This window comes from Hyperoodon ampullatus (assembly GCF_949752795.1).
Source record: "Hyperoodon ampullatus genome assembly, chromosome: 9".
NCBI classification, from domain to species: domain Eukaryota; kingdom Metazoa; phylum Chordata; class Mammalia; order Artiodactyla; family Ziphiidae; genus Hyperoodon; species Hyperoodon ampullatus.
The window spans coordinates 70,068,702-70,092,185 of record NC_136922.1 but is presented as its reverse complement, the minus strand read 5'-3'; the positions used below and the strand labels follow the sequence as shown (position 1 = coordinate 70,092,185).

The 23,484-nt window shown below is 39.1% G+C and overlaps 1 protein-coding gene across 1 annotated transcript; it reads left to right on the top strand.

Moving 5' to 3' along the window:
- The first annotated feature begins 20,936 nt into the window (after nt 1-20,936).
- LOC307057991 (GTP-binding nuclear protein Ran-like) lies at nt 20,937-21,975 on the top strand. Its single transcript, XM_079711306.1, has one exon. The coding sequence runs from the start codon at nt 20,952-20,954 to the stop codon at nt 21,600-21,602; it is 651 nt and encodes a 216-aa protein (XP_079567432.1). The 5' UTR covers nt 20,937-20,951; the 3' UTR covers nt 21,603-21,975.
- The last annotated feature ends 1,509 nt before the right edge of the window (nt 21,976-23,484 follow it).

Sequence of the window (23,484 nt, the reverse complement as noted above, 5' to 3'; positions counted from 1 at the left end):
TTACATACAGAGAAATTATATAACATTAAAATAATCTGGACAGGGGTAGGGCGAGTGGGTAGTTTAGGCAAAACAAGGTTAAACATGAGTTGATAACTGGAGAAACTGAGCGATGGATACATAGAGGTTTTATAATCTTATCCTTTATAATTTGTATATACTTGAAAAATTTCAAAAGTTTGTTTTAAGTATAGAAAGGAAGCAATAAAAAGAATAATAGTTGAGGGGGAGAGGAGTAGGAATCCTTGCTTCTTAAAATAAAATGAATAATTTGTTTTCAACTTGTATTACAGTTATGGAGTAAAAATACTCCAATTCTTTAAAAAGTTTGAAAACAACAGCCCTAGGTTTAAAATAAGAAGTGGAGTCTTAAACCTGTAACCAGTCATTAATCTGTTTTGTTTTGTTTGTAGATTTTTTTTCCTGGTAATTTTAAACAAAACAATTCCTTTAAGACATAAATAGAAAAATGTAACTAACTAGAAATCTCACATTTATATTTTTAAACAAACACCTTTTTTTGAAGGAAATAAATTTAAGTATCATCTATTCTCTCTCCAAAAGCACACTTCATTAACATGGAAATAGATTTTTTATATGTAATTTACTCCCCCCTTCCACTGTATTACCTTATAGCTCTTTTACTTTTAAAAAGCATAAAAGCATTAAAGAACAAATTTTTAAACAAAATAAGATTTCTCCATTTCTGAATTGGAACTAAAATATATCAGATGTAAGGTAACAAATTAGAAAATAGTCATAAACTCAGAAGGCCTATATTTTATATATTCCTGGGAGGTTTAACCCACAAACTGAATAAACTCTTACTTGTGACTTTGTTACACTGTTTTGAGGACTCATTAGCTTAGCTCAGTACAGCAATGTATTGTGATATGGCTGAATCAGTGATCATAGTGCTTGATGGAAATAAAAGTATCATTATGCTCTCTAGGAGCTATTTATTGCTAATGTAAATAAGATTAAGAGGAATATACATGCAATAGGGAAGGCAGTAAGTGATAGGCAACTGCCTAATTTGACTATAACATTTTCATGAGAATGCTGACTCAGGACCCAAGAAAGAGCTGATAAAAGAGCCAAAGTTTCAGCTCTAACTATGTAACCAAATACGGGTAAAATGATTAGTTGTAGAAGTGAGTTGATTATCTGGATAACACCGAGTCTCTTCTCTAACCCCAACAACTACACATCTCAGAGAATCCAAGTCTCAATATTGTGTCAAGTTTCTGTTGTAAAGGAGGCTCTTGGAGGACCTAAGTGTATCTGAATACCAGTTTCATAATCATTTTATGCAGGCATCGGCAATCTCACGGTAGAACATAAAAATTACAGATAAATCACTTGGGCTGCTACCCTAAATTTGCCTTTTAGGGAAGAGTATATATGTAGTAGATGCTGTGATGCACCATTCTGACCCTTCTTCAGGAATAAGGGACTTGCTCTGCCAGCCCTCGTAGGGAGCTACCTTGGCTGAAGACAGCCACCCTACCCAAGGCCATGCCCTTACTCCTGGGATAGCCCTCGTCCAGTGATTGATCAACATGGGTATATAAAGGCCCAGCAACATTGCCCCAGCTTGTGACAACTCTGAAGCAATCTTCCAGGTTCAAAGCTCCCACTGGACTGGCTAAGGATTGCAGTGAGACCATACCACAGCCCAAGTTTTCCCTCTGCCCAATTCTACTTTCTCTCTTCCCATCTCTGCACGCTCTCTAATAAACTCTGTGCACACTAATCTCTGAATCAGATTCAGATTCCTGCTTCTTAGGAATCTGTGACAGGGACTTGTGGGAGGAGACAAAAGACATGTAGAAAAGACAAAACTTGTATAAGACTAAATAGATACTGGATTGAGGTATGTCCCCAGGTGTCATCTGCATAGTGGTACATCTTTGAGTGCCAAAGGCTTGGATGACTGGGTACACTTTATTCACAGTGAAGGTCAAGAAAATAACAGGTATCTCAGTTCCAAAGATGAGGAACCCCTTTATGCTATACAGTTTCCTGTCACTGATCATACAAATATAAAGGCCAAATTTCTGTTGAAGGAGGTGCAGTCCAGCCTAATGTATTACTGCATATATAAAAAGTCAGCATATTATGGTATTCAATACTGGGAAGCTTTCAAGGAGGTCTAATGACAGTATAAAATATTGAATTTACATAATACCACTGGCTGGTCCAATTGTGTTGGCAGAAAGTTGAGGGTATTTCTTCCATTTTAAATTTCTCCACTGGGTTACTATGATTATTGAAAATAGCCACTGATATGCCCCAGTACTCACTGAAGTCTTGCTATGAGTCAGGAACTGTGCAGAGGATTTTATATAATTGCATCTATCCTCTCTGCTGGACTCTAAGCTCCTTGAGGACAAAAACATTCTCAATATGCTTACCTCTGTATTCCCCATGCCAAGCAGAGGACCTAGAATTCAGTGCTGAAAACACATGTATGCAGTGAATGAAGAACATCAAAGAATCCTCTGAGACCCCTCAGAGATAAGGGCTATTACCATCCTTCTTTTATAGATGACAGACTGGAGACTTCGGTAAAGGTCATAGAGCCAGGTAGAAACAAACAATTCAAACTAATGCTCTCAGATTACAAAACACTACCAGATAAAGGCATCTCCACTCCGCCTTACCAATTGGTTTGCCCAGTTTCACAGCAAAGGAGGAGGTGAGAGAAGACACGAGGAAAAAGGAAAAAGATTCCTTGCTGGAGACACTCTTTCTCAATCGCTTGCCACATTCTTTAGGGCTCATCTCCAGCCCCAAGAAACCTTCATTGGCTGTTCAGCTTGTATTGTTTTCTCTGAACACCATCAGCTTGTAATATTCATTAAAGAACAACAACAACGACATAAGTTACCCCCAGCTCTCCTGCAGAGCTTGTTCTTATTACGTGTGTGGGATCCTCTAAACTCCCCAACTATACCATAAACTCCTAGGGGCAAGATACCTATCATTTTCTCTATTTGTAGAACAGTAGAAGAGCACACAGCTGAGCACACAGGTTTGGGTCTCTAACTACCCAACTGTTAGATCAGCTGGAGGATGACACAGTGATATAAATGACACCAATACCAGACCAGAAACATCCCTCCTCCTCTCCTTTGCGAAATTCTTTCCAATGTCACACCTTAGAACTGGATGACTTTTCTAGTTCTTTTTGCACTCACCTTTTTGCACTGACTGATCTGAAGTGCTGAACAAGCCAGGAAAATGCCCTAGCAAAAAAAAGAAAAAAAAAAATTAGAGGAATAAAATGTGGTGAAGGTTTTGCTTTCTCCATTGTACACTTCGCTTAACTCAAAGAGCACTTGGTTTTTATTTCATGAAAGACCAAAGACTCCCAGTTCAAACACAGTGATTAAGGCCAGCACAATTCCTGTAAAAGAGAAAATAAAAAAGCTTCGGAGACACTTAATTGATCTGAAGCAAGAATAGGCCAGTGTTTTTTTTGTTTTATTTTGTTTTTGTTTTTTTAGCACTCCCTGGAAGTATTAGGTGGAGATTTAGTTAAAATTATCTATTTCATTACAAGAATTGTGCAAGGTTGTTTTATGCCAGTGCAATTATTTAGTTAATTGCTCTAGAATGAGTATAATCCTGTTTCCAGATATATAACATACATTTTACCAAATGTGATTTGACTTATGCCAGCAGCCTGCAACAGTTTTAGCTATAAAAGTTACCAGTGGAATTAAAGGACACCCACAGGAGCCTTTGGCAGACTCAGAACTACAGAGAAGAAGCACAGGGAAGGGGAAAGAAGAATGGGACTGAATGTCAACAACTAGGACCAAGGAGTCCAGGGAAGAATAAAGAAAGGAACTTGGAAAGAAAGGTACAGGGAAATGAATGGAAGAACTAAAGTGTAGTGAAGAACAATGGCCTTCCCACTGGCATTCAAGGAAGACAATATGTTTTGGGCACTATAGATGTTACTGCTTTTTTGAGAATTAAATAAAATGTATAATGAGCTGGGCAAAGTGCCAGACACAAAGTAACTATGTTAGGTCTTTTCCTTCCCCAAAATGGGGTTTTTGTTTGTGTACTCTATAAATATACAATGTGGCTAATTAGGATAACAATAATGATAATGTTTCTTTAATTACTGGGAGAGTTTGGACTAGTCTAAGCTTCCTGGAAAAGCCTTGTCCTGATAGATACATAAAATACTCCATCTATCGTAAGCCATAAGCTTTGCTGGCACTTCAAGAATGATAATTAGTTTTTAGTCCTGTATCAAATAAATTTGGAAATCAAGGTTATGCATAACAAGTCTCTCAATGTATTTAAGAACTATGCGTCTCCTGCCTCTTAAACTCTCCTTTATGTCATAGCCATTACCTGCCTATCAATTGCAATGGAACACATAAAAGTATGTTTCTGAACCTTGTCAAAATCTTAATCTCCAAATCTTGTTGTAATCATGGGTTTCAGTATTTTCCCCTGAAGCCCTTTGATCAGAGTTATTACAGGAGTTAGATGGACCTCAACTTCTTATATTTATGATTTCCTCAGCCTGTGTGTGTGTATGTGTTATAATTGGTGAGTGCTGAAATGACCCAAAAGTGAGCTGCAGGAGGAAAGGAAAATAATCAAAAAGCTCAAACCTCATCAACTGGCTAATCATTCTCTAAATAATTGAGAATGAAAATGACATACTGGTAAGTACATTCAGGTCATAAAGTGGTCCCAACATGTGTCCACTTTGTTATCCTCAGAATAAAATTCACAAACCCAACCATTTCACTGTGCAAAGGAACTTTGGTGACCATGGTGAAGGGTCTGTGCCATATCCCACAGGTCCTTGGTGGCTGACCCAGCTTTAGTAAAGGTCTCCTAACTTCCCAGGTAGTGTTTCCCACGCATTACCCCACAGCTGCCTCAGGGGTCTGAAAAAAGTCACCTGAAATTGGTTATTTTTAAGAATGTAAACATCTAACAGCTCCTGGAACATGAATGGCAGTCAATACGTTAGGCCCCTGACTACCCTTTCCCATTCATGCCAGTGGCATGTATGGTGTGGAAGAAAACCTGTCCCAGGAATTTTTCTTTAACTCGAATGAGCTCCCTGTGTCTACCCCAGGAGATTGGATGGAAGCTTGCCTCCGTATTATTTGGCCAAAGTGTAACTGCTAGTGTAGAGTTGTCTTCCCTTTCCCTTCAGAGAAATAGAGACAGATAAGAAAAGGGATTTGCGATAGGGGTGTCAATGACCTGTTTCTTTTTTTTCTTTTTTTTTTTTTGGTACACAGGCCTCTCACTGTTGCGGCCTCTCCCTCTCTGTAACGAACTTTGAAGTAGGAACTATTATTTTCACCATTTTTCAGATGGGGAAACTGAAGACTAGAAAAGTGCTTCCTTACTAAGTAACCATTTTTAAAAAGAATGTTATTGCAGAAGAAAAAATTTTCTCTCTGTCTATGTGATTGAAATATACACATTGTATCAGAGGTGAGTAAAATCTTCTATGAAAAATAAAATTGGATTTTTACAAGCAGTGTGGCAGTGTTCATTTAGGTGTTTTCGGCAAAGTTTACATTCTACATCAATTTCTGTACCTGAAAATGGAACAAAAATTTTTGTTTTCCTCCTATTGCTTTAAAAACAAAAACAAAAACAGCTGAACATAAATTGTTCATTCCCCCAGGACCTAATCTGAGCTTGAAAAATACTCAGAAAAACAAATTTTTCCACCTCACCATTTATGCCTTCTGCAGTGTTAGGATCATCCCTAGAAACTTCGGGGAAAAGTGTGTTCCTCCCTCAGGTACTATTTGCACAAGTCACTCATCTATTGATTCCTTATGTTGCTGGTCTTAGTAAGATAAGGCTCCTAATCCATCCACTGAATGTTACTCTGCCAGAGATGAAATAGCTTTAATGCCAACAAAGTACTGTGATGTTAGGCAGGAGAAGATTGTGTTGTTGGAATTACAGCAGCCCCAGGAATACTTGCCATCTCGTACTAACGCCAGATTGACATGAAACACTGGCTCTACCTCTCCTACTCAGAAACCTCAGGGGATAGCAGCCATATTTGGGTGCTTAACTCTGGCAAAAGGCTTATTTCCCGTTACAGACTATGGTAATTTTCTTTCAACTGGCCTCCTCCTTATATAAGTGATTTATTTAGTTGTTCTTAAGGAGGTATCAATTGTGAAAGGCACCGTCAGTTAATAATAGCTTTTCAGAGAAAGAAACACTACATGAAATATGAGTCAATGTAAAAAGCATGCTGGTATCAGAAAACTTTTTTTTTTTTTTTTTTTGCGGTATGCGGGCCTCTCACTGTTGTGGCCTCTCCCGTTGCGGAGCACAGGCTCCGGACGCGCAGGCTCAGCGGCCATGGCTCACGGGCCCAGCCGCTCCGCGGCATGTGGGATCTTCCCGGACCGGGGCACAAACCCGTGTCCCCTGCATCGGCAGGCGGACTCTCCACCACTGCGCCACCAGGGAAGCCCCAGAAAACATTTTAATGTGCAAAAATACGCATCTTAGAATTGAGGTGTATGTGTGTATATATCAATATCGTGTCACAGATATGCATAAACCTACATTTATATATACAAAAATACAGTGAATACATATATTAGAAAAAGGAAAGGTCATGGAAAAACTTTATATTACATCTATGTGAACACACACATTCCATTTATTTTTCTGCTTATTTCGGATTGATGTCACAGAGAGCATGGCATACAAAGAACTGAAGTATAACCTGTCATCTACTTTGAATAGGAAGAAAATGGAAAGCCGTTTGCTCACAACACTAATTAGTACTAATTATTAAAAGAATATATATATTTTATTAAACAGAGACAACACTGAGAACAGAGAAAACAGAGGTTTGCTTTTTTTGTTTGTTTGGTTTTTTTTTTTTTTTTTTTTTTTTTTGGCTTAGTATATCACATAGGGAGACTGTGGAACAAGTGATGCAAAGCAAGATCCAGACTGTTTCAGGTAAGCCAATAACATATGAAGGAGCTCCCGTCAAACTCTCAACAGGAAATATCTAATTCAGGAAACAAGACAAACAAAATGGGTGCGCCAGGACAGGAAGCGAGCACATACCCCCTTTTTGCACACTGCAGAAGGACCTGGGACCCAGCCACAAAAGGGAAACGTCCACCCTCTTCACATTGCATTCATTATGTCCTCCTTGCCAGTTTCTCTGCAGCGTAAACAGGCCTCCTCAAGGCTACATTACATCAAATATAATTTATACCATGTAACAATACACAAAGATAAGTAAGACACCCATTACTGCCAAAAGAAGTTTATATTATGACTGTGTGGGTAAAACAGATACACAGTCAAGATGACCCGTGAAAAGGAAAAATGAAATCTAAGTTCATCAGAGGAAAGATTATAATCTGTGGGAGAGATCAGAAACACCTTCATGGGATGAAGCTGGAAGATCATAGAATACTGTGGAAGGAGAGCACTGGAGACAGAGAGAGCAGCCTAAATGTTACTGCCGCCCAGAGCACGTCCTAGGAGTGGTGCATAAAACATGTGCACACAGATAGTAGGACAAAAGTGGGACCCTAGAGGCCTTTAATAAGTGACTTTCAACACTCCTGGGTGGTCAAAAACACAGATCATATTTTAGTAGCTAGTGAGTCAAGACTATCTCATTCTACCAATTCCTTAACAGCAATAAACTATTCCAAACAAAGTAATGAACCAAGTGAAAATAAAATATGTACCAGAGAACTAATCTAACAACTAAACTAGTAAAACATGAAGCAAACTGGAGGCTTGTCAGAGGTTCTTTACTTAATTGAGCCTGATATTCTCTTTTCTTCTTTTTTCACTAATTCCCTTTTTAAAAAAATGAACTTAGTTAATGGAGTATGTATATAAAGAGGGGTATTATTTATTTGTTTAATGAATTGCTATGTATAATCACCTTTTGCATGAAGACCTTCAAGTTAGATCGTGCTCCTGTGGGGTCCTTAAGGTTGTCAACAAAATCCATACAGAAAATTAAAGTAGGTTGATTTTTTTTCAGTGATTTTTTTCAGTGGGAGAGTGCAGTAATTAAAAGCATGTGAGTCAGAGAAGCCTGGGGTTAAATTTCATTTAAACACTCATTGTTTATAACTAAGCAAGTAACCTGATCTCTCTAAGCCTCAGGCTCCTCATCTATGAAATAGGAATAGAAAATATAGTAGGAATGTAAAATATGCAAAAGGGTCATTTGGAAAGTAAAGGAGGATGTTTGTAAGTACTCTTTAAAGCCCCTAGAACATTGCTTGCCATGTAATAGGAGATACTTGTTGAAAAGCAACTTGATACAGAGTGCCAGGAGACCGTTTTCCAAGTGTGTTGTGCATTTCTGCATGTTTTCAATGCAGAGGCACTAACTGTCCTTCTGTTCTGGACTCTTCCAAGGACATTTATCCAGTAAATACCTTGGATGAGGAAGACAGTCTCTCTCTCCAGGGCAGAATGCAGGTTTGCTTACTATCCAGTATCATATAAGGAGAACGTCCTCCTCTGGGGCAAAGTTCTGGCAGGTTTACTTGCCAGAAAACGTGTAATAAAAGAGTTGGGTTACCTGGGCTTGGGGTACCTCTCCTCTCCTGTCACACAATCCATCAGGTGTGCAAGCATCACTAGAAGCTTGTTACATCATCCTATGGGAATTGGGCCTCGGGAAATGGCAGGAGAAATCAGTGAGACTGGCTACCGCTACTGCTGTGAGGCCTATCACATAACTTGTCCTGTGTCTGCCCCAGGAGTCTCAGAATTTCCGCCAGCTTCTGTTTAATTGTGGTGGGCTAACTTGTTAGCTGTCAAGGACAAAATCTCAGAACTTCATGGTTCTTGACAGAGCGCTCAACACCCAGTTCATCTCCAAAATATTTCCCCATGGATTTGCCATGTGGACACTAAATACTACCACCACAGCCAATCTTTTGATTAAAGAAAGCTCCTATAAATTTGTAAATATATTATCTCTAAGAGCTGCAGCAGTGAGTCATTAATGCCTAATTGCTAATTGGCTTATCATCTAGATTGTAAAGCCCTTAGCAAATGCCAGCTGTAACAGAAAATAGGAGGGTCAGTTTGGAAAGGAGTTCTAGTGCTAACAAACGCCTTTCCTGGAGTGACTCCATCCTTGAAAACAGCACTTCTTGGTGGTGGAGAGTGGAAGAAGGGAAATGAAGCAGAATATATAACTACTTTTTCTCATGCTTTGTTGCATCCTTTAAAATATTTTTTTTAAAAAGCAATTTTAACTTTTAAATATAGAATCATAAAAATGGTAGTGTTTTCAGTACCTTCATTGGTCACTACTCTGCATTTGTTAAATGTGCCATAGTAATTTGTTTTATCCCTTCCTCCCCCCGCAATAGTGTGTCAACTCCACTGGCAGGAAATATATCTTATTGATTTTTGCATCCTTCCTACCCAATCCCTACCCTTACCCCTAGCGTCTTCCCTTCTGAGACCTATCACAGAACCTTGCAGATAATTCAGAGGTGCTTATCAAATACTGTGTGAATTGTATATTGCTCTGTTAAAAGAAGAAACCATTAGAACTATGAATTTACACTATTCTGTCAACTACCACCAGAAAATCAGAACCTCACAAGCAGTATGAAAAAGGAGCCAAGTAATTCCAGGCTATGTATAACATTTAAAAATCAAAAGTGTAGGGCTTCCCTGGTGGCACAGTGGTTAAGAATCCGCCTGCCAATACAGAGGACATGGGTTCGAGCCCTGGTCCGGAAACATCCCACATGCTGCAGAGTAACTAAGCCTGTGCGCCACAACTGCTGACCCTACGCTCTAGAGCCCGCAAGCCACAACTCCTGAGCCCACGTGCCACAACTACTGAAGCCCAGGCACCTAGAGTCCATGCTCTGCAACATGAGAACCCACTGCAATGAGAAGCCTGCGCACCGCAAAGAGTAGCCCCTGCTCGCCACAACTAGAAAGACTGCACGCAGCAACAAAGACCCAACGCAGCCAAAAATAAAATAAATTTATAAAACAAAATCAAAAGTGTGGTATTCACAATGTTGAATTAATTCATTCAATTTTATTAATGTCTATTTAACACTTTTAAATAACCTTGCATTAATCACTTTCTAAACCAGTCCCTGTGAAGGAAAGTATTGCTTCATTTCATGTGTTGCTTTATTTGGATAGCAATTATTTAGTTTCTCTTTCTGGCTTAACTGTGGGCTAGGTTGGGAGGAATTTTTTAAAAATGCTAATTCTCTCATTACAGAAGAATTGAAGAGTTAACATACAGAAGTTCAAACTGACACCACAGTGAGATTAGACACTGGCTGTTCAAATAAATAAGATGATGAATGCAAAGCTTTTAGCATGTGGTAGGGACTCTATATATAGTAGCTATTATAATTTTGCCAAAAAACTTAATCCCAAGGCTCTCTTTATGTTGAGTTCTAATACATGTTCAAATAAATCCATTTATAAAACTAAATGCTCAAAAGGTTTTTCATTAACTTATTAAATATTTAAAGTAGACTATACTTAAAAGTACAAGGCATATGAGCTCATGAAGGCAAAGATTTCATGAATTAATCATAGTGAAGATTTTGAAGGAGTATTGATAACTATGCCCTATGCAGTCATGCAGAATTAAATGCATATATTCCTTAAAATATGAATTAAAATATGGCCTACAGAAAGTTACACTGCCCAAAGATTTGAGGTAAGAGGACAAAAATGCTGACTTCCTCATGTAGATCCCTGGGCTACATTGGGGTTTTTGGTCATAATTGTGTGCCACTTGACTTCTATGACGACTGATGTTGCTGAGCTCTTCAACACTTGCCAAGTATTATATGCACATCTCCAAACACACTGTGCAATGAAAGTCCCGAAGTAAGCAGAGACACAGTGCAAAGCTTGCTTGCTTTAACTGAATTAATGACTACTTAAATAGTCCAGAAAAAATTATTTTTCCGCATAAGAATTTTTTTAAACTTTCAGCTATCACAACTGGAGGTAAATGCTTGTGTGGTATATTAGTACCCCTTACTTGCTTTCTTAAATTGAGCCGCAGAACATAATTGCTCTCCTGAGACTTATAAGAATTGCCACCAATAGATTCATAAGCTGAACCAAGGCAAGGTGGTGCCCACCCTGACATCACAAAATCCAAAAAGGCAAATCAAAGAAATAGGCACCTATGATATCATCCGAAGTAAAAGGGTTCACTCCATTTAACAAGAGAAAAATCAGAATTATGAGTCATAAAGTTATCCAATCTTTTTCCCTTCCTTCTCAAACATAACTATCTTCACCCAGTATCCCATCTATCCCTCCAGAGAAAAATCAACCCCAGGCCAAACTCTCCATTTGTGCTCTGCATCCTGTCCCCTTCTTTTTCCTCTGCACACTAGTTCCTTCAATTATATTTCCTCTTTTCTGTACATTCAAACCCTTCATCCCTTCCAGCTCCCTCCTTCAACCTACAAGTACATTAGAAATACTTTCACATACACTTATTTCTCACTTCAAGGCAATGTCCACCAACCACACAACCCCCACTGCTAACCCACTTTCAGGTCCAAACTTAGTAACGTATATACTACATCTACACTTAACTTCACCTCACTCTAGAATTTATAATTTGATTTGCCCCACCCTAGATATTGAGATTTCTTTGGAATGATTCTCTGTTTATCACTGGTCTATTTTCAGTCCCCAAATTTAATGGACTTTTAAAGCATTTTCCAGTGATAATTGTTTTCTTCTTAAAAATCTGCCCACCTTGGCTTCTAACCTTGTATCTTTCCCTTCTTCTGAGCTCCAGTCCTCATGCCTTAAATGCTAGCATTTCTTAGGGAAGCCATTCTTCACACTTTTTTATTCAGATCCTTCACTATGGGTGTTTAATGTTGCCACCCATAACCTACTCCTTCCATATTCTCTCTTGATCCGAGTTATCACCATATGCCCAATCATTTAAACTCGAAATTGCAGTTGTTTCTGCCATTTCTCCATTTACTATTGATTTCTCACATTCAATATGACCCAAAACATAGTGACCCTTCAAGTCAAAAAGACCTGAATCCAAATTCCTGTCCTGCTCTCAAAGAGTTTAGAATCCTGTGTCTTATGTGAAAGAGAAGCAGGCAAACGCCAGTGGAATTACAACACATGTCAATATGTGGGTACTTACAAAATGAAGTGGGAGCACAGAAAAAAAAATTGTGCTTTAGTCTGCATAAGCAGTAGGTATTAAGGAAAGCTTACCATGAGAAGGGAGAATTTGAATTGAAATGTGAAGACTGCTAAAGAGTTAGATAAGTGGGGGGAAGAATGAGACAGCAGGGAGAAAAGAAGGAGTAATCAAAGTCAGAGAGGGGAAGGCTAGAACAAGGCGAGGGGAGGAAGCAGGAACTAGACCTGTAGACAGAGCTCTTATAGTGATGAGCCTAATGTGCCAAGGGTGGTGACCCTATTGTGGTTGATGGGGACCCATTAAGTATTTCTGAGGATATACCTAATTTGTGTGCCTGAAAATTCTTCATAGCAGCATACAGTTCAGACTGGAGGGAATAAAGACTGGAGTGAATAAAGACTGGAGTGAGAGTCTACTTAGGAGGCTAAGCCTGATCAAATAATGTTAATTTATTCAACAATATTTGTGGCTACCACTGGAGATGCAGAATAGGAATGAGAACATTTGAAGATAGGTGCCTTCTCATTGGCTCTGGTTTGTATAATACTGAAGACCCTGAGGTCTCATCAACACTTTGAATAAACATTACATAATTTGATGCTTCTGTCTTTTCTTTAGAAGAAGGCTGCAGAAGTAAAATGTGAAAAGAGCACGAGAGAGGGAGAAAAGAGAAGAGGGACAATAGGAAAGAGTAAACAAAATTACTGTGGGCAAACATGGAATGCAAGGAGAGGGAAAAGATGGAAATGGAGGAAAATGAGGGAACGTATTCTTTTCTAAATGTCTGAAAAACAAACTATTTCTTTCTCTCAAGGTTTTGAAAAAATAGAGCCTTAATACAATTTTTGAGTTTGATATGGTTGCTTTCATGAGCCTATGTATTACCGATATTGACACGTTTGAAAATGGTATGTTTTTATTTTACTGGATAGGACAATAAACTCATGTGTTTGCCAGTAGTAATGATTTATCCCTCAGGTTAGTTTTCGTTCTCTTTGATCATGACACAATTGCTTGTTTAACCTACAGTTAAAAGGCTTTTAGAAAAAAATTTTCACAAAGAAAAAATGCCCTATCTTCTAAAAAATATTCAAATTACAAGCGAGAGTGGAAGTTTTATATGAAAAGCATAAGTGCCATATTAAGTATTAATGTGCTAGACGTACTACATGTGAAGGCATTGCATTAATAGCATCACTTAACCTGAATACTTCATTCCACTACTTTAACCTTGATACCAACAGACAATAAATTCAGCTTTTGTTTTCAATTATCTGTTATGTCCTACAATGGGGTTGTTGTAGACACTGTGAAAACTATGATGACCCCTCAAAGACATAAGGCAATTTTCTTCTCAGCAGGATATTTTGAACAAATTACTCTGTTTTTTTGTTTTGTTTTTTTTGCGGTACGCGAGCCTCTCACTGCTGTGGCCTCTCCCGCCGCGGAGCACAGGCTTTGGACGCGCAGGCTCAGCGGCCACGGCTCATGGGCCCAGCCGCTCCGCGGCATGTGGAATCCTCCCGGACCAGGGCACGAACCCGTGTCCCCTGCATCGGCAGGCGGACTCTCAACCACTGCGCCACCAGGGAAGCCCAAATTACTGTTTGTAACATGAATAAGCCTCTGAATTTTCACTTCCCAGATCTGAATTCATGGAATTCAGCTATAACTTCAATTATAATTATCATATCATGTCAATAAATTGAGATTAAAAAAATACTACAGAACGTAAAAGCTTTCTGTCTTTGCCTGATTTTACTTTCTCCGTTTTTCTTTTTTTCTCTTTTGGTCTCAAGCCTAGGGAGCAATTTGAAGTGTAATTATTTTGTAGGTTACTTGAGATAGTTCTGTTTGAAAAGATAGTGGTGTAGCATCTAACTGCTGTTAGCATTACTAACAGCTTGCAGTAATTAAATGCTGTTACAGTTAAGAATTTTATGATTAGCCCTATTATGGCTCATTGAGCTTAAGTTTTGAAATTTTGTACTGAGTCCAAGTCTAAAATGTTTCTTAGTCATAGAATGCATTTTAAAAATTAATCTGGACTTTTTCAGAGCCCTCTTTTTTCTCCACTCTTGGGTTACCTTAATGTCCTTTCATGGCATGGTTAGTGGTAAGGCTAAAGGCTCGGGCCCAAAATGAGCAATTTAGCTTCTCTATTTTAATGTAGATACCCTATCCACTTCAGAATGTTCCCAGGCAAGGAGCATCTTTATAAAGTAGCCTCTGGACTCAACTCACCTGCTAAAACCACAGCTACCAGTACAGTGAGTCAGATACTAGAAGTCCAGCTCTAGAAAATACAGCTGAAAGAAATCTTGACTGAAAGGTAATCAAGTTTTGTTCCCCCGCCCCCATAAGCCCTTCATTGCAGTCATAGAGAATATATAGTTATTTAAACTTTGACAATATTAGCATGATAATCCAAGTCTCACTTGCTTTTTAATATGTTTATAGGTATAAAATTAGGCCTCTAACAGCGATGGGGACAGGGAGATTGCTGCCACCAAAACTTTTTTTCATATAAATATCAATAACAAAAGAGGTAACTTCTTTCCCACTCTTCCTCCACCTCTGCCCCTCCCCCCACCGTCCCCTAGCCTCTCTCCCAAGACCTATTTAGGGGGTGATGGGATAAAGAGAAGAGAGTGAAGCATATGTAATCAAGTGCAAAATACCCTAGTACCACTACAGAGAAAAAACGGGGTGGAAAGTGAAGAGTAGGGGATGGTTAGGAGTTCTAAGAACTTCCCATAAAAACAGGCTCCTGCAATGTGGTTTCTGGGGGACTGGGTGTTGGGAGTGACAGCGAAACTGTTACAGACTTTAAAAAAAAATTTTTTTTTTTTTTTTTTTTGCGGTAAGCGAGCCTCTCACTGCTGTGGCCTCTCCCGCCGCGGAGCACAGGCTCCGGACGCGCAGGCTCAGCGGCCATGGCTCACGGGCCCAGCCGCTCCGCGGCACGTAGGACCCGCCCGCACCGGGAGCACGAACCCGCGTCTCTCGCATCGGCAGGCGGACTCTCAACCACTGCGCCACGAGGGAAGCCCTAAAACAAATTTTTTTTAAAGGTTAAGAACCTAACCAAAGAGAGAGTGGCCCTTTAGCGTCCCCCACTCTGGCCCTTGAACCAGTTGACCCCCTACACGTCCTCCCAAGAACCAAAGGAGATTAAATAAACTACCACATGGATGAAACTTGAGGACTCCATGCTATGTAAGATAAGCCAGTTACAAAAACAAAAAAAAAAACAACTGTCTGGTTCCACCTATATGAGGCACTTAGTCAAAATCATTAAGACAGAAAGTGTAATGATAGTTGCCACAGGTTTAGGGGAGAGGAGAATGAGGAATTTTTTTTAATAGGTATAGGGTTTCAGTTTACAAAATGAAAGGGATATGGGGATGGATGGTGGCCATAGCTGCACAACAATGTGAATGTATTTAATACCCATAAACTATACACTTAAAAATGGTTAAGATAGTAATTTTTACGTTATGTGTAAGTGATACAAAAACATTGAAACAAATTGTGTCAAATGACTGAAACAAAACAGTGTAAATCAACAAAGACAATAAGAGAAGGGCCTTAGGCAGATGAAGATACCTACAAGTTTTTAAGAGATGGAAACGGGACCTAAAGGTAACTAATTACAGCCTGAAGCATAAAACAATTTACCTTGTGAGACCCCAGCCCCCAGAATGCTTGAGAATAGAAACATTCCAAAGACATGATAATGCAAAAGTAGAAAAAAAGCAAGAGGAGTATAATGCTTTTTACGAAGGGTTATTTCTCAGCTCTTTTAGAAGGTATCCCTAATGAAAAGACTGAAGGGTAAATTCATTACCATGGTATCACACAAACTATAACACATCTCAAAGTTTTGTGAAATACTAGGAAAAAAACATTTGTGTTCATACCTTGACAGATGTCAGATTGGGGTCCCGGGTTCAGCTCCAGAAGCCCACTTTGCTGCAAGTAAGCCTTTGGCCTCTTGGATGGCCTCTGGGGCAAGGCACTGCTCCACTGTGCCTCTGAGCAGGGAGAGAAGCGCGTCTTCCACGAGGGGTGGGGCTTGCTCCACACGTGCACTGAGCCAAACTTTTTATAGACTAGCCTGGGAGGTGGGGCCTCCCATTCCAGGGCACCCAGGTGTTTCTCATCCAGGACTCCCCATAGAGAACTCCTGAGATCCCAGATTGGGTTTCTTCTGGGAAGAGTGGTCAGGGTGACCTTGCCTCGGGCCTGATTTCACCAGTCTCTGTTTTGAAAGCTGTATTAACACTTTCAGGACTGTAAGATGTCTGCTTGTACCCAGCAAAGAATAGCATCACCACGTCACACTTCTTTTTATAAGGTTTATGAAATATGAAATCCCTGTCAAAAGTCCATCTTAACCTGTATTTATATATGATTTCTATTAAAGAGGGAGGGAGGGAAAGCAGAGAGTTTGAGAGAGAAAAGAGTAAAAGAGAACGTAGAGTCCACAAAAGCACTGAATACATTCAAGAACAGTTCCATAGTATTGTTGACCACCAGGAAAACTTGAGCAGCTAGCTCTGTTCATCTTAATTCTGTGTGGGGAATTAGACCCACCTGGATAGGGATTTAAGCAGCTCGATGAAATTAGATTCCTTCTATCTCACCATCACCCCTGTAATTCATCCTAATCAACTTTTTTTTCATACTAATCAAGTTTCTAATTAAAGACTTAAGAATTCAAACCAGCCGATATTCAGAATCCAAATACTATAAAAATTTCTTTCTTCTGGCTTCAAGATAAAAGACTAAATAGTCCTCAGTATGTTATAATTTCATTTCAAATGTGATTTTTAGATATATAGAAGAGTAGTCATTCTTAGAGTGGCGAAAGCACCAAACCAGACTATATTCCAGGACCTTCTATATAAACTGTGACAAGAAAACAAGAGAGGAGGATGACACTCTAAAGCATTGTTGAAAATGTCTCAATAATAAAATATCAGAAAAAGAAATTTATTTTCTTCCCTCACATGTAAAGGTAGAAACAGTTCACCAGTTAGAAGGTTTCCTCCAGATCTAAAAGGTCTAGGGCTCTACTCTGTACATAATGGCATTTAACTGAGGGCCCCAGTGATTTTCCATAGTTACTATGGAAACCTGAAGTGCTGCTAGAATAGGCTTCACCAAATGAGTCTTCTGGAACATCCTTGTGTTAACCAGTTACAAAACTTTTAGAATTTTACTCAATATCAGAATGATGGTGTTATTTTTGTCAAGACTAATTGCTTAGAAATCTTACAAATAAATGTTTAAGTATTTAATATAAAAAGCCCAGAGATAAATGGAATCCTTAAACGTTTTAGAAAATCCGGTCTGCAAAATTAAATGTTGAGCTCTTGAATAGACTAGGGTCATGTAGGGCAAAATATGAGAAAATGAAGGGAATAGTACATACATTAAGACCCTAGAAGCCAGGGCAAGTATCCTCCTTATAGATATAGAAACACATAAAGAATTATAGTTAGGTCTTCAATAGAATCACATACATGATAGATTCACTCAGTATAAATAGTGAAAAAATAATAATTTTGTGCATGTTTATTTGTATTTAGAAAATGAGATAACTATATCCCAGGATTTAAAAATCAAGTGAAAACTACACCTAAACAAAGAAGCCGAAGAAACGTACAATAGCAGCCAAAGGCAGCTTGGTCAAATTCAAAGGGAAGAAAGTTGATATTTATGTATGGTAATAAATATGGCTATGATATTAGGACCATATAATCATTTCAGAGCTGGAATCATGGTGTATAGTCTGAGGTCTGGCATTAACAGTGAGTTTAGTCTCGTGTTCTTTGTGGTAATTCTGGGCATTTAAAATGCGCGCATAATTGTTCAATGGTTTTGCAAGCAACAGGAAGGCCAAAAGCTCTGCCCAAAGTCTCAGTACAGTGGCAGAAGTCAACTCTCTTGAAATCAAGCTGAATGTCACACAGTAAAGCTCAAGGTCCCTCTCTTTGGAGCCCTTAAAAGTCAATTCCATAAGCCATTTTTCTTTTGAATATTAGCAAATCTTCATCCATTTTTTAAAATTAACTTCTGTGTGTTTTTCTACATGCATAAGTTGACAGTAGACTTTAAAATGTCTTTGAAAATCTAAGGATTTATGCTCTCAGACTCCTTTAAAATTCTGGTAAGACAACCAAACCCCTTAAAATTTAGTGGCAGCTATATTTATAATCGAATTTCTTTCCTTTGTTCCCAAATCAGCCCTCATTCATCTGCAAAACATTGTTCTCTGTGGGTCTTTATCAGCTGCACTCTCACCTTAGTAGAAATTGATCTTTCTCTCTGGCTCCATCATAAATTGTTCATACTTATTTTATTGTACAAACCACATCCTTTCCATGCATTACGAGTCTTTTGCCTGTTTGAGGCTCATACTATGTCCCATACTCTGTCCTCTCCCTGTTCTGTCCTGCCTAGTAGTACCACTACATTTCCCTCCCTCTCTTGTCAACTGGCATCCAGGTAGGCACAGCCAGTGGGAGATTGTGAAGGACTGGAGCATGGGAGGAAAGGAGAAGCCAGGGTATTTCTCCCTCCCTTGTCTTCCTCAGGTGTGGATGGTTGTCCCCACTGCAGCAGCTGCATCTTCTCTGTAGTAACCTTCATCAGACATCTTCTTCCTCCACGACTTAGCACATTCCAGACAGTCCTCACCATGAGTGCAGCTCCAGTCAAACTGCCGCAGCTGGGGCTTTGTCACATCACCTCCTTCCTCTCTCTTTCCCTTCAGAGTAGTGCTAGTGCTTCTCGTTGTTGCTAAACTCTGTGTTGTCTCACAATTTCATGTTTGGCTTCCCAGCTTTTCCAACATCTTTGTAACCAAGTTTCTTCATTAAAATCCCTCTGTTTGAAATAACAAGAATGGTTTCTGTTTTTGTGACTGTAACCTGTCTGATATACAGGGTTGTAGTCCTCTTCTTGGCTGTGAACCCCTGGAGGCCAAGAGCTTTTATAATGTCCTTAGTCTGTCATTCTGCTTCCAGTCTGAACTCCCCTTTAACCTATCTTTTTTTTTTTTTTTTTGCGGTACGCGGGCCTCTCACTGTTGTGGCCTCTCCCATTGCGGAGCACAGGCTCCGGATGCACAGGCTCAGCAGCCGTGGCTCACGGGCCCAGCCGCTCCGCGGCATGTGGGATCTTCCCAGGCCGGGGCACGAACCCGTGTCCCCTGCATCGGCAGGCGGACTCTCAACCACTGCGCCACCGGGGAAGCCCTCTATCTTTTTTTTTTTTAAGTCTTCATTGAATTTGTTACAATATTGCTTCTGTTTAATGTTTTTTGGGGTTTTTTTTGGCCCCGAGGCATGTGGGATCTTAGCTCCCCGACCAGGGATCGAACCGGCACCCCCTGCATTGGAAGACAAAGTCTTAACCACTGGACTGCCAGGGAAGTCCCCTCTTTAATCTATCTTGACAAAGCTACCTGTATTATTCATATCTTTCTAAACTAAAAGTATAATTAATTCATCATTCTTTTTAGGAATCTCTGAGGGGTCCCCATTGTCTGTGCCATTTTTTTAAAATTTCCTTTTCCTAGGGAACACTCTTGCACTGTTGGTGGGAATGTGAATTGGTACAGCCACTATGGAGAACAGTATGGAGGTTCCTTAAAAAATTACAAATAGAACTACCATATGACCCAGCAATCCCACTACTGGGCATATAGCCTGAGAAAACCATAATTCAAAAAGAATCATATACCAAAATGTTCATTGCAGCTATATTTACAATAGCCCGGAGATGGAAACAACCTAAGTGTCCATCATGGGATGAATGGATAAAGAAGATGTGGCACATATATACAATGGAATATTACTCAGCCATAAAAAGAAACGAAATTGAGCTATTTGTAATGAGGTGGATGGACCTAGAGTCTGTCATACAGAGTGAAGTAAGTCAGAAAGAGAAAGACAAATACCATATGCTAACACATATATATGGAATTTAAGAAAAAAAAAGTCATGAAGAACCTAGGGGTAAGACAGGAATAAAGACACAGGCCTACTAGAGAATGGACTTGAGGATATGGGGAGGGGGAAGGGTAAGCTGTGACAAAGCGAGAGAATGGCATGGACATATATACACTACCAAACGTAAGGTAGATAGATAGTGGGAAGCAGCCGCATAGCACAGGGAGATCAGCTTGGTGCTTTGTGACCACCTAGAGGGGTGGGATGGGGAGGGTGGGAGGGAGGGAGACGCAAGAGGGAAGAGATATGGGAACATATGTATATGTATAACTGATTCACTTTGTTATAAAGCAGAAACTAACACACCATTGTAAAGCAATTATACTCCAATAAAGATGTAAAAAAGAAAATTTCCTTTTCCTTTGTTTTTTAACCTGTTTTTCAGTGAATTAGAAGCTGACAAAATATATTTAATAAAAGAGAAAATATGAATATAAACTCATCATCACCATAGAGCAAGTAAATAAGTGGATTACACCAGAAGAAAAGTTGGAAAGGAGACATACAGTTACAAAATGTGTTCTCCAAACATTTTGACAATCATAAGAAGGAGACACTCAGTTAACTGCCTCTCTTCCAGAGGGCTAGCAAAGTGTTCTTGGCATTTCCATCTGATGGAGATTGCTCACCTTGTCAGAAGTGAGGGGAAGTCAAGCAAGTAAGACTTAAAATTTCCTCAGTCAGACGGGCGTGGAGACGCTTCTGGAAGCATCGCGATGGCTGCGCAAGGAGAGCCCCAAGTGCAGTTCAAGCTCGTATTGGTTGGTGACGGCGGTACTGGGAAAACTACATTTGTGAAACGCCATCTGACTGGTGAATTTGAGAAGAAGTATGTAGCCACCTTGGGCGTTGAGGTCCATCCCCTTGTGTTCCATACCAACAGAGGACCCATTAAGTTCAACATATGGGATACAGCTGGCCAGGAGAAATTTGGTGGACTGAGAGATGGCTATTACATCCAAGCTCAGTGTGCCATCATAATGTTTGATGTAACATCGAGGCTTACTTACAAGAACGTGTCTAACTGGCATAGAGACCTGGTACGAGTGTGTGAGAACATCCCCATCGTGTTGTGTGGCAACAAAGTGGATATTAAGGACAGAAAGGTTAAGGCAAAGTCGATTGTCTTCCACCGAAAGAAGAATCTTCAGTACTATGACATCTCCGCCAAAAGTAACTACAACTTTGAAAAGCCCTTCCTCTGGCTTGCTAGAAAACTGATGGGAGACCCTAACTTGGAGTTTGTCGCCATGCCTGCTCTCGCCCCGCCAGAGGTGGTCATGGACCCAGCGTTGGCAGCGCAGTACGAGCACGATCTAGAGGTTGCTCAGACAACTGCCCTCCCGGATGAAGATGATGACCTGTGAGAAAAGTGAAGCTGGAGCCCAGCGTCAGAAGTCTAGTTTTATAGGCAACTGTCCTGTGATGTCAGTGGTGCAGCGTGTTTGCCACTTTATTATATAGCTAAGCAGAACATGTGCTTAATCTTTGGGATGCTGAAGCAGATGAATGGGTTTTGGAGTGAATGTGGCAGTTAAAAAAAACAAAAAAAACAAAAAAACTTCATTTTTTTGGACCTGCATATTTAGGTGTTTTGGAACGCAGTTGTTTCCTCGTTGAGTTTCAAATGTAAGACTGCTACAGTCACATCACAATATTCAGTGGTGGAATCTTGTTTGTTACTGTCATTCCCATTCCTTTTTGTTTAGAATCAGAATAAAGTTGTATTTCAAATATCTAAAAAAAAAAAAGACTTAAAATTTCATGTAAAGAAAGGGTTCAGCAATTAAAAATGTATTTGAAAGTCACAGTTCACTTGGGATTGATGAATTGCTTGTCATTCAAACAATCTTTCGTAACTGCTAGTTGTCTCTAGGATTTTAATAAATGTGAACAGGAGGGAATCAGCTTTGTTCACAGGCATTCTCTAGTGCTATTATGAACAGTTCCATACTCTTTAAAGGCCAAATAAACAGCAGATAAGGCTAACGTTACTGGATGAAATTTTGGAGCAGCTAACTATGACTCATTCCTGAATACATGATCTTTCCATTTTTTTCTGCTATGGCCAAAGGAATACCTTCAAGCAAGGCCAGGATATTTCCCCTAAATTAACAGATACAGAAAAAAAAGAGTCCCAGCTCTGCTCCAGACATGAACAAATGATTGATCAAGTCCCTTAACATTTTGTTCTACAGTGAGTAGCACAATTATTTAAGTAGGATTTATAAAATTTCCACCAATTCCATAGGAAGTAAGTTTCACTTTTCCTCAGTGAATATCTAATTGAGTAAGAGAGTCCCCTATTGAAATTGCTAAATACTTAGTAGGAATACATATTTCTAAACAACCAAAACAAATGATCTGCTCTATGGAGAGTTTTATTTTTTTAATATAAATTGATTACAATTTAGAGACTTCTGCCAAATATAATTTATTCAGTTTTAGAATAATGGATTTTAATCCATTCTCTCTAATAATTACATTATAGCAAAACCAATTGTGTTGAGTTCACTTCCAACTTGAAAAAATAAAAAATAAGAGTATAAGGGAATTTTTAAAATGATAATGCCTAATGTTGATGAGTGTGTGGGAAAAGAACATTTTCATAAACAGCTAGTAGACATTAAATCAATAAAACCCCTCTTCTGGGTTATCAATAAATATCAGAATTCTAAATATATGTGTGTACCTTTTGATTAAATAATACCAGTTCTAGGAATTTATTTTAGGGAAATACTTATGGGCATGTACAAAATTTTCTACACAGATGTTCATCACAGTATTGCTTCTAAAACTAAAAAATTGGAAATGACCCAAAAGAAAGTTATTAAATAAATGATCATATATTCCCACAATAGAATATAATGCAGCTATTAAATAATTGTAATATAAGCTATTATAATAAATATATTATACAAAGAAACAATTGCTAAGGAGACTTCCAGTAAAAGATGGTAATGGTAGATTGAACACATACATTTAGACTCACTCCTTCCTGAACCCTAAAAGTGACAGTAAAGAGGCTTTTTAAAGGAAAAAAACCCCACAGACACAAAGACAGGAATAGAGGAAACAATAACAGCAACATTTCAGATGCTGGAAAGCAGATAGACATGGGGTCACTAACCTAGATACAAGAAAGCTGAGCCCTAAGTCAACAATGGAGAGAACCAATAAGCAACTCGATTTCCATTTTGTTCCAGAACTCATGAAAAACTCAGAAATTGATGGCATCAGGTACTTATG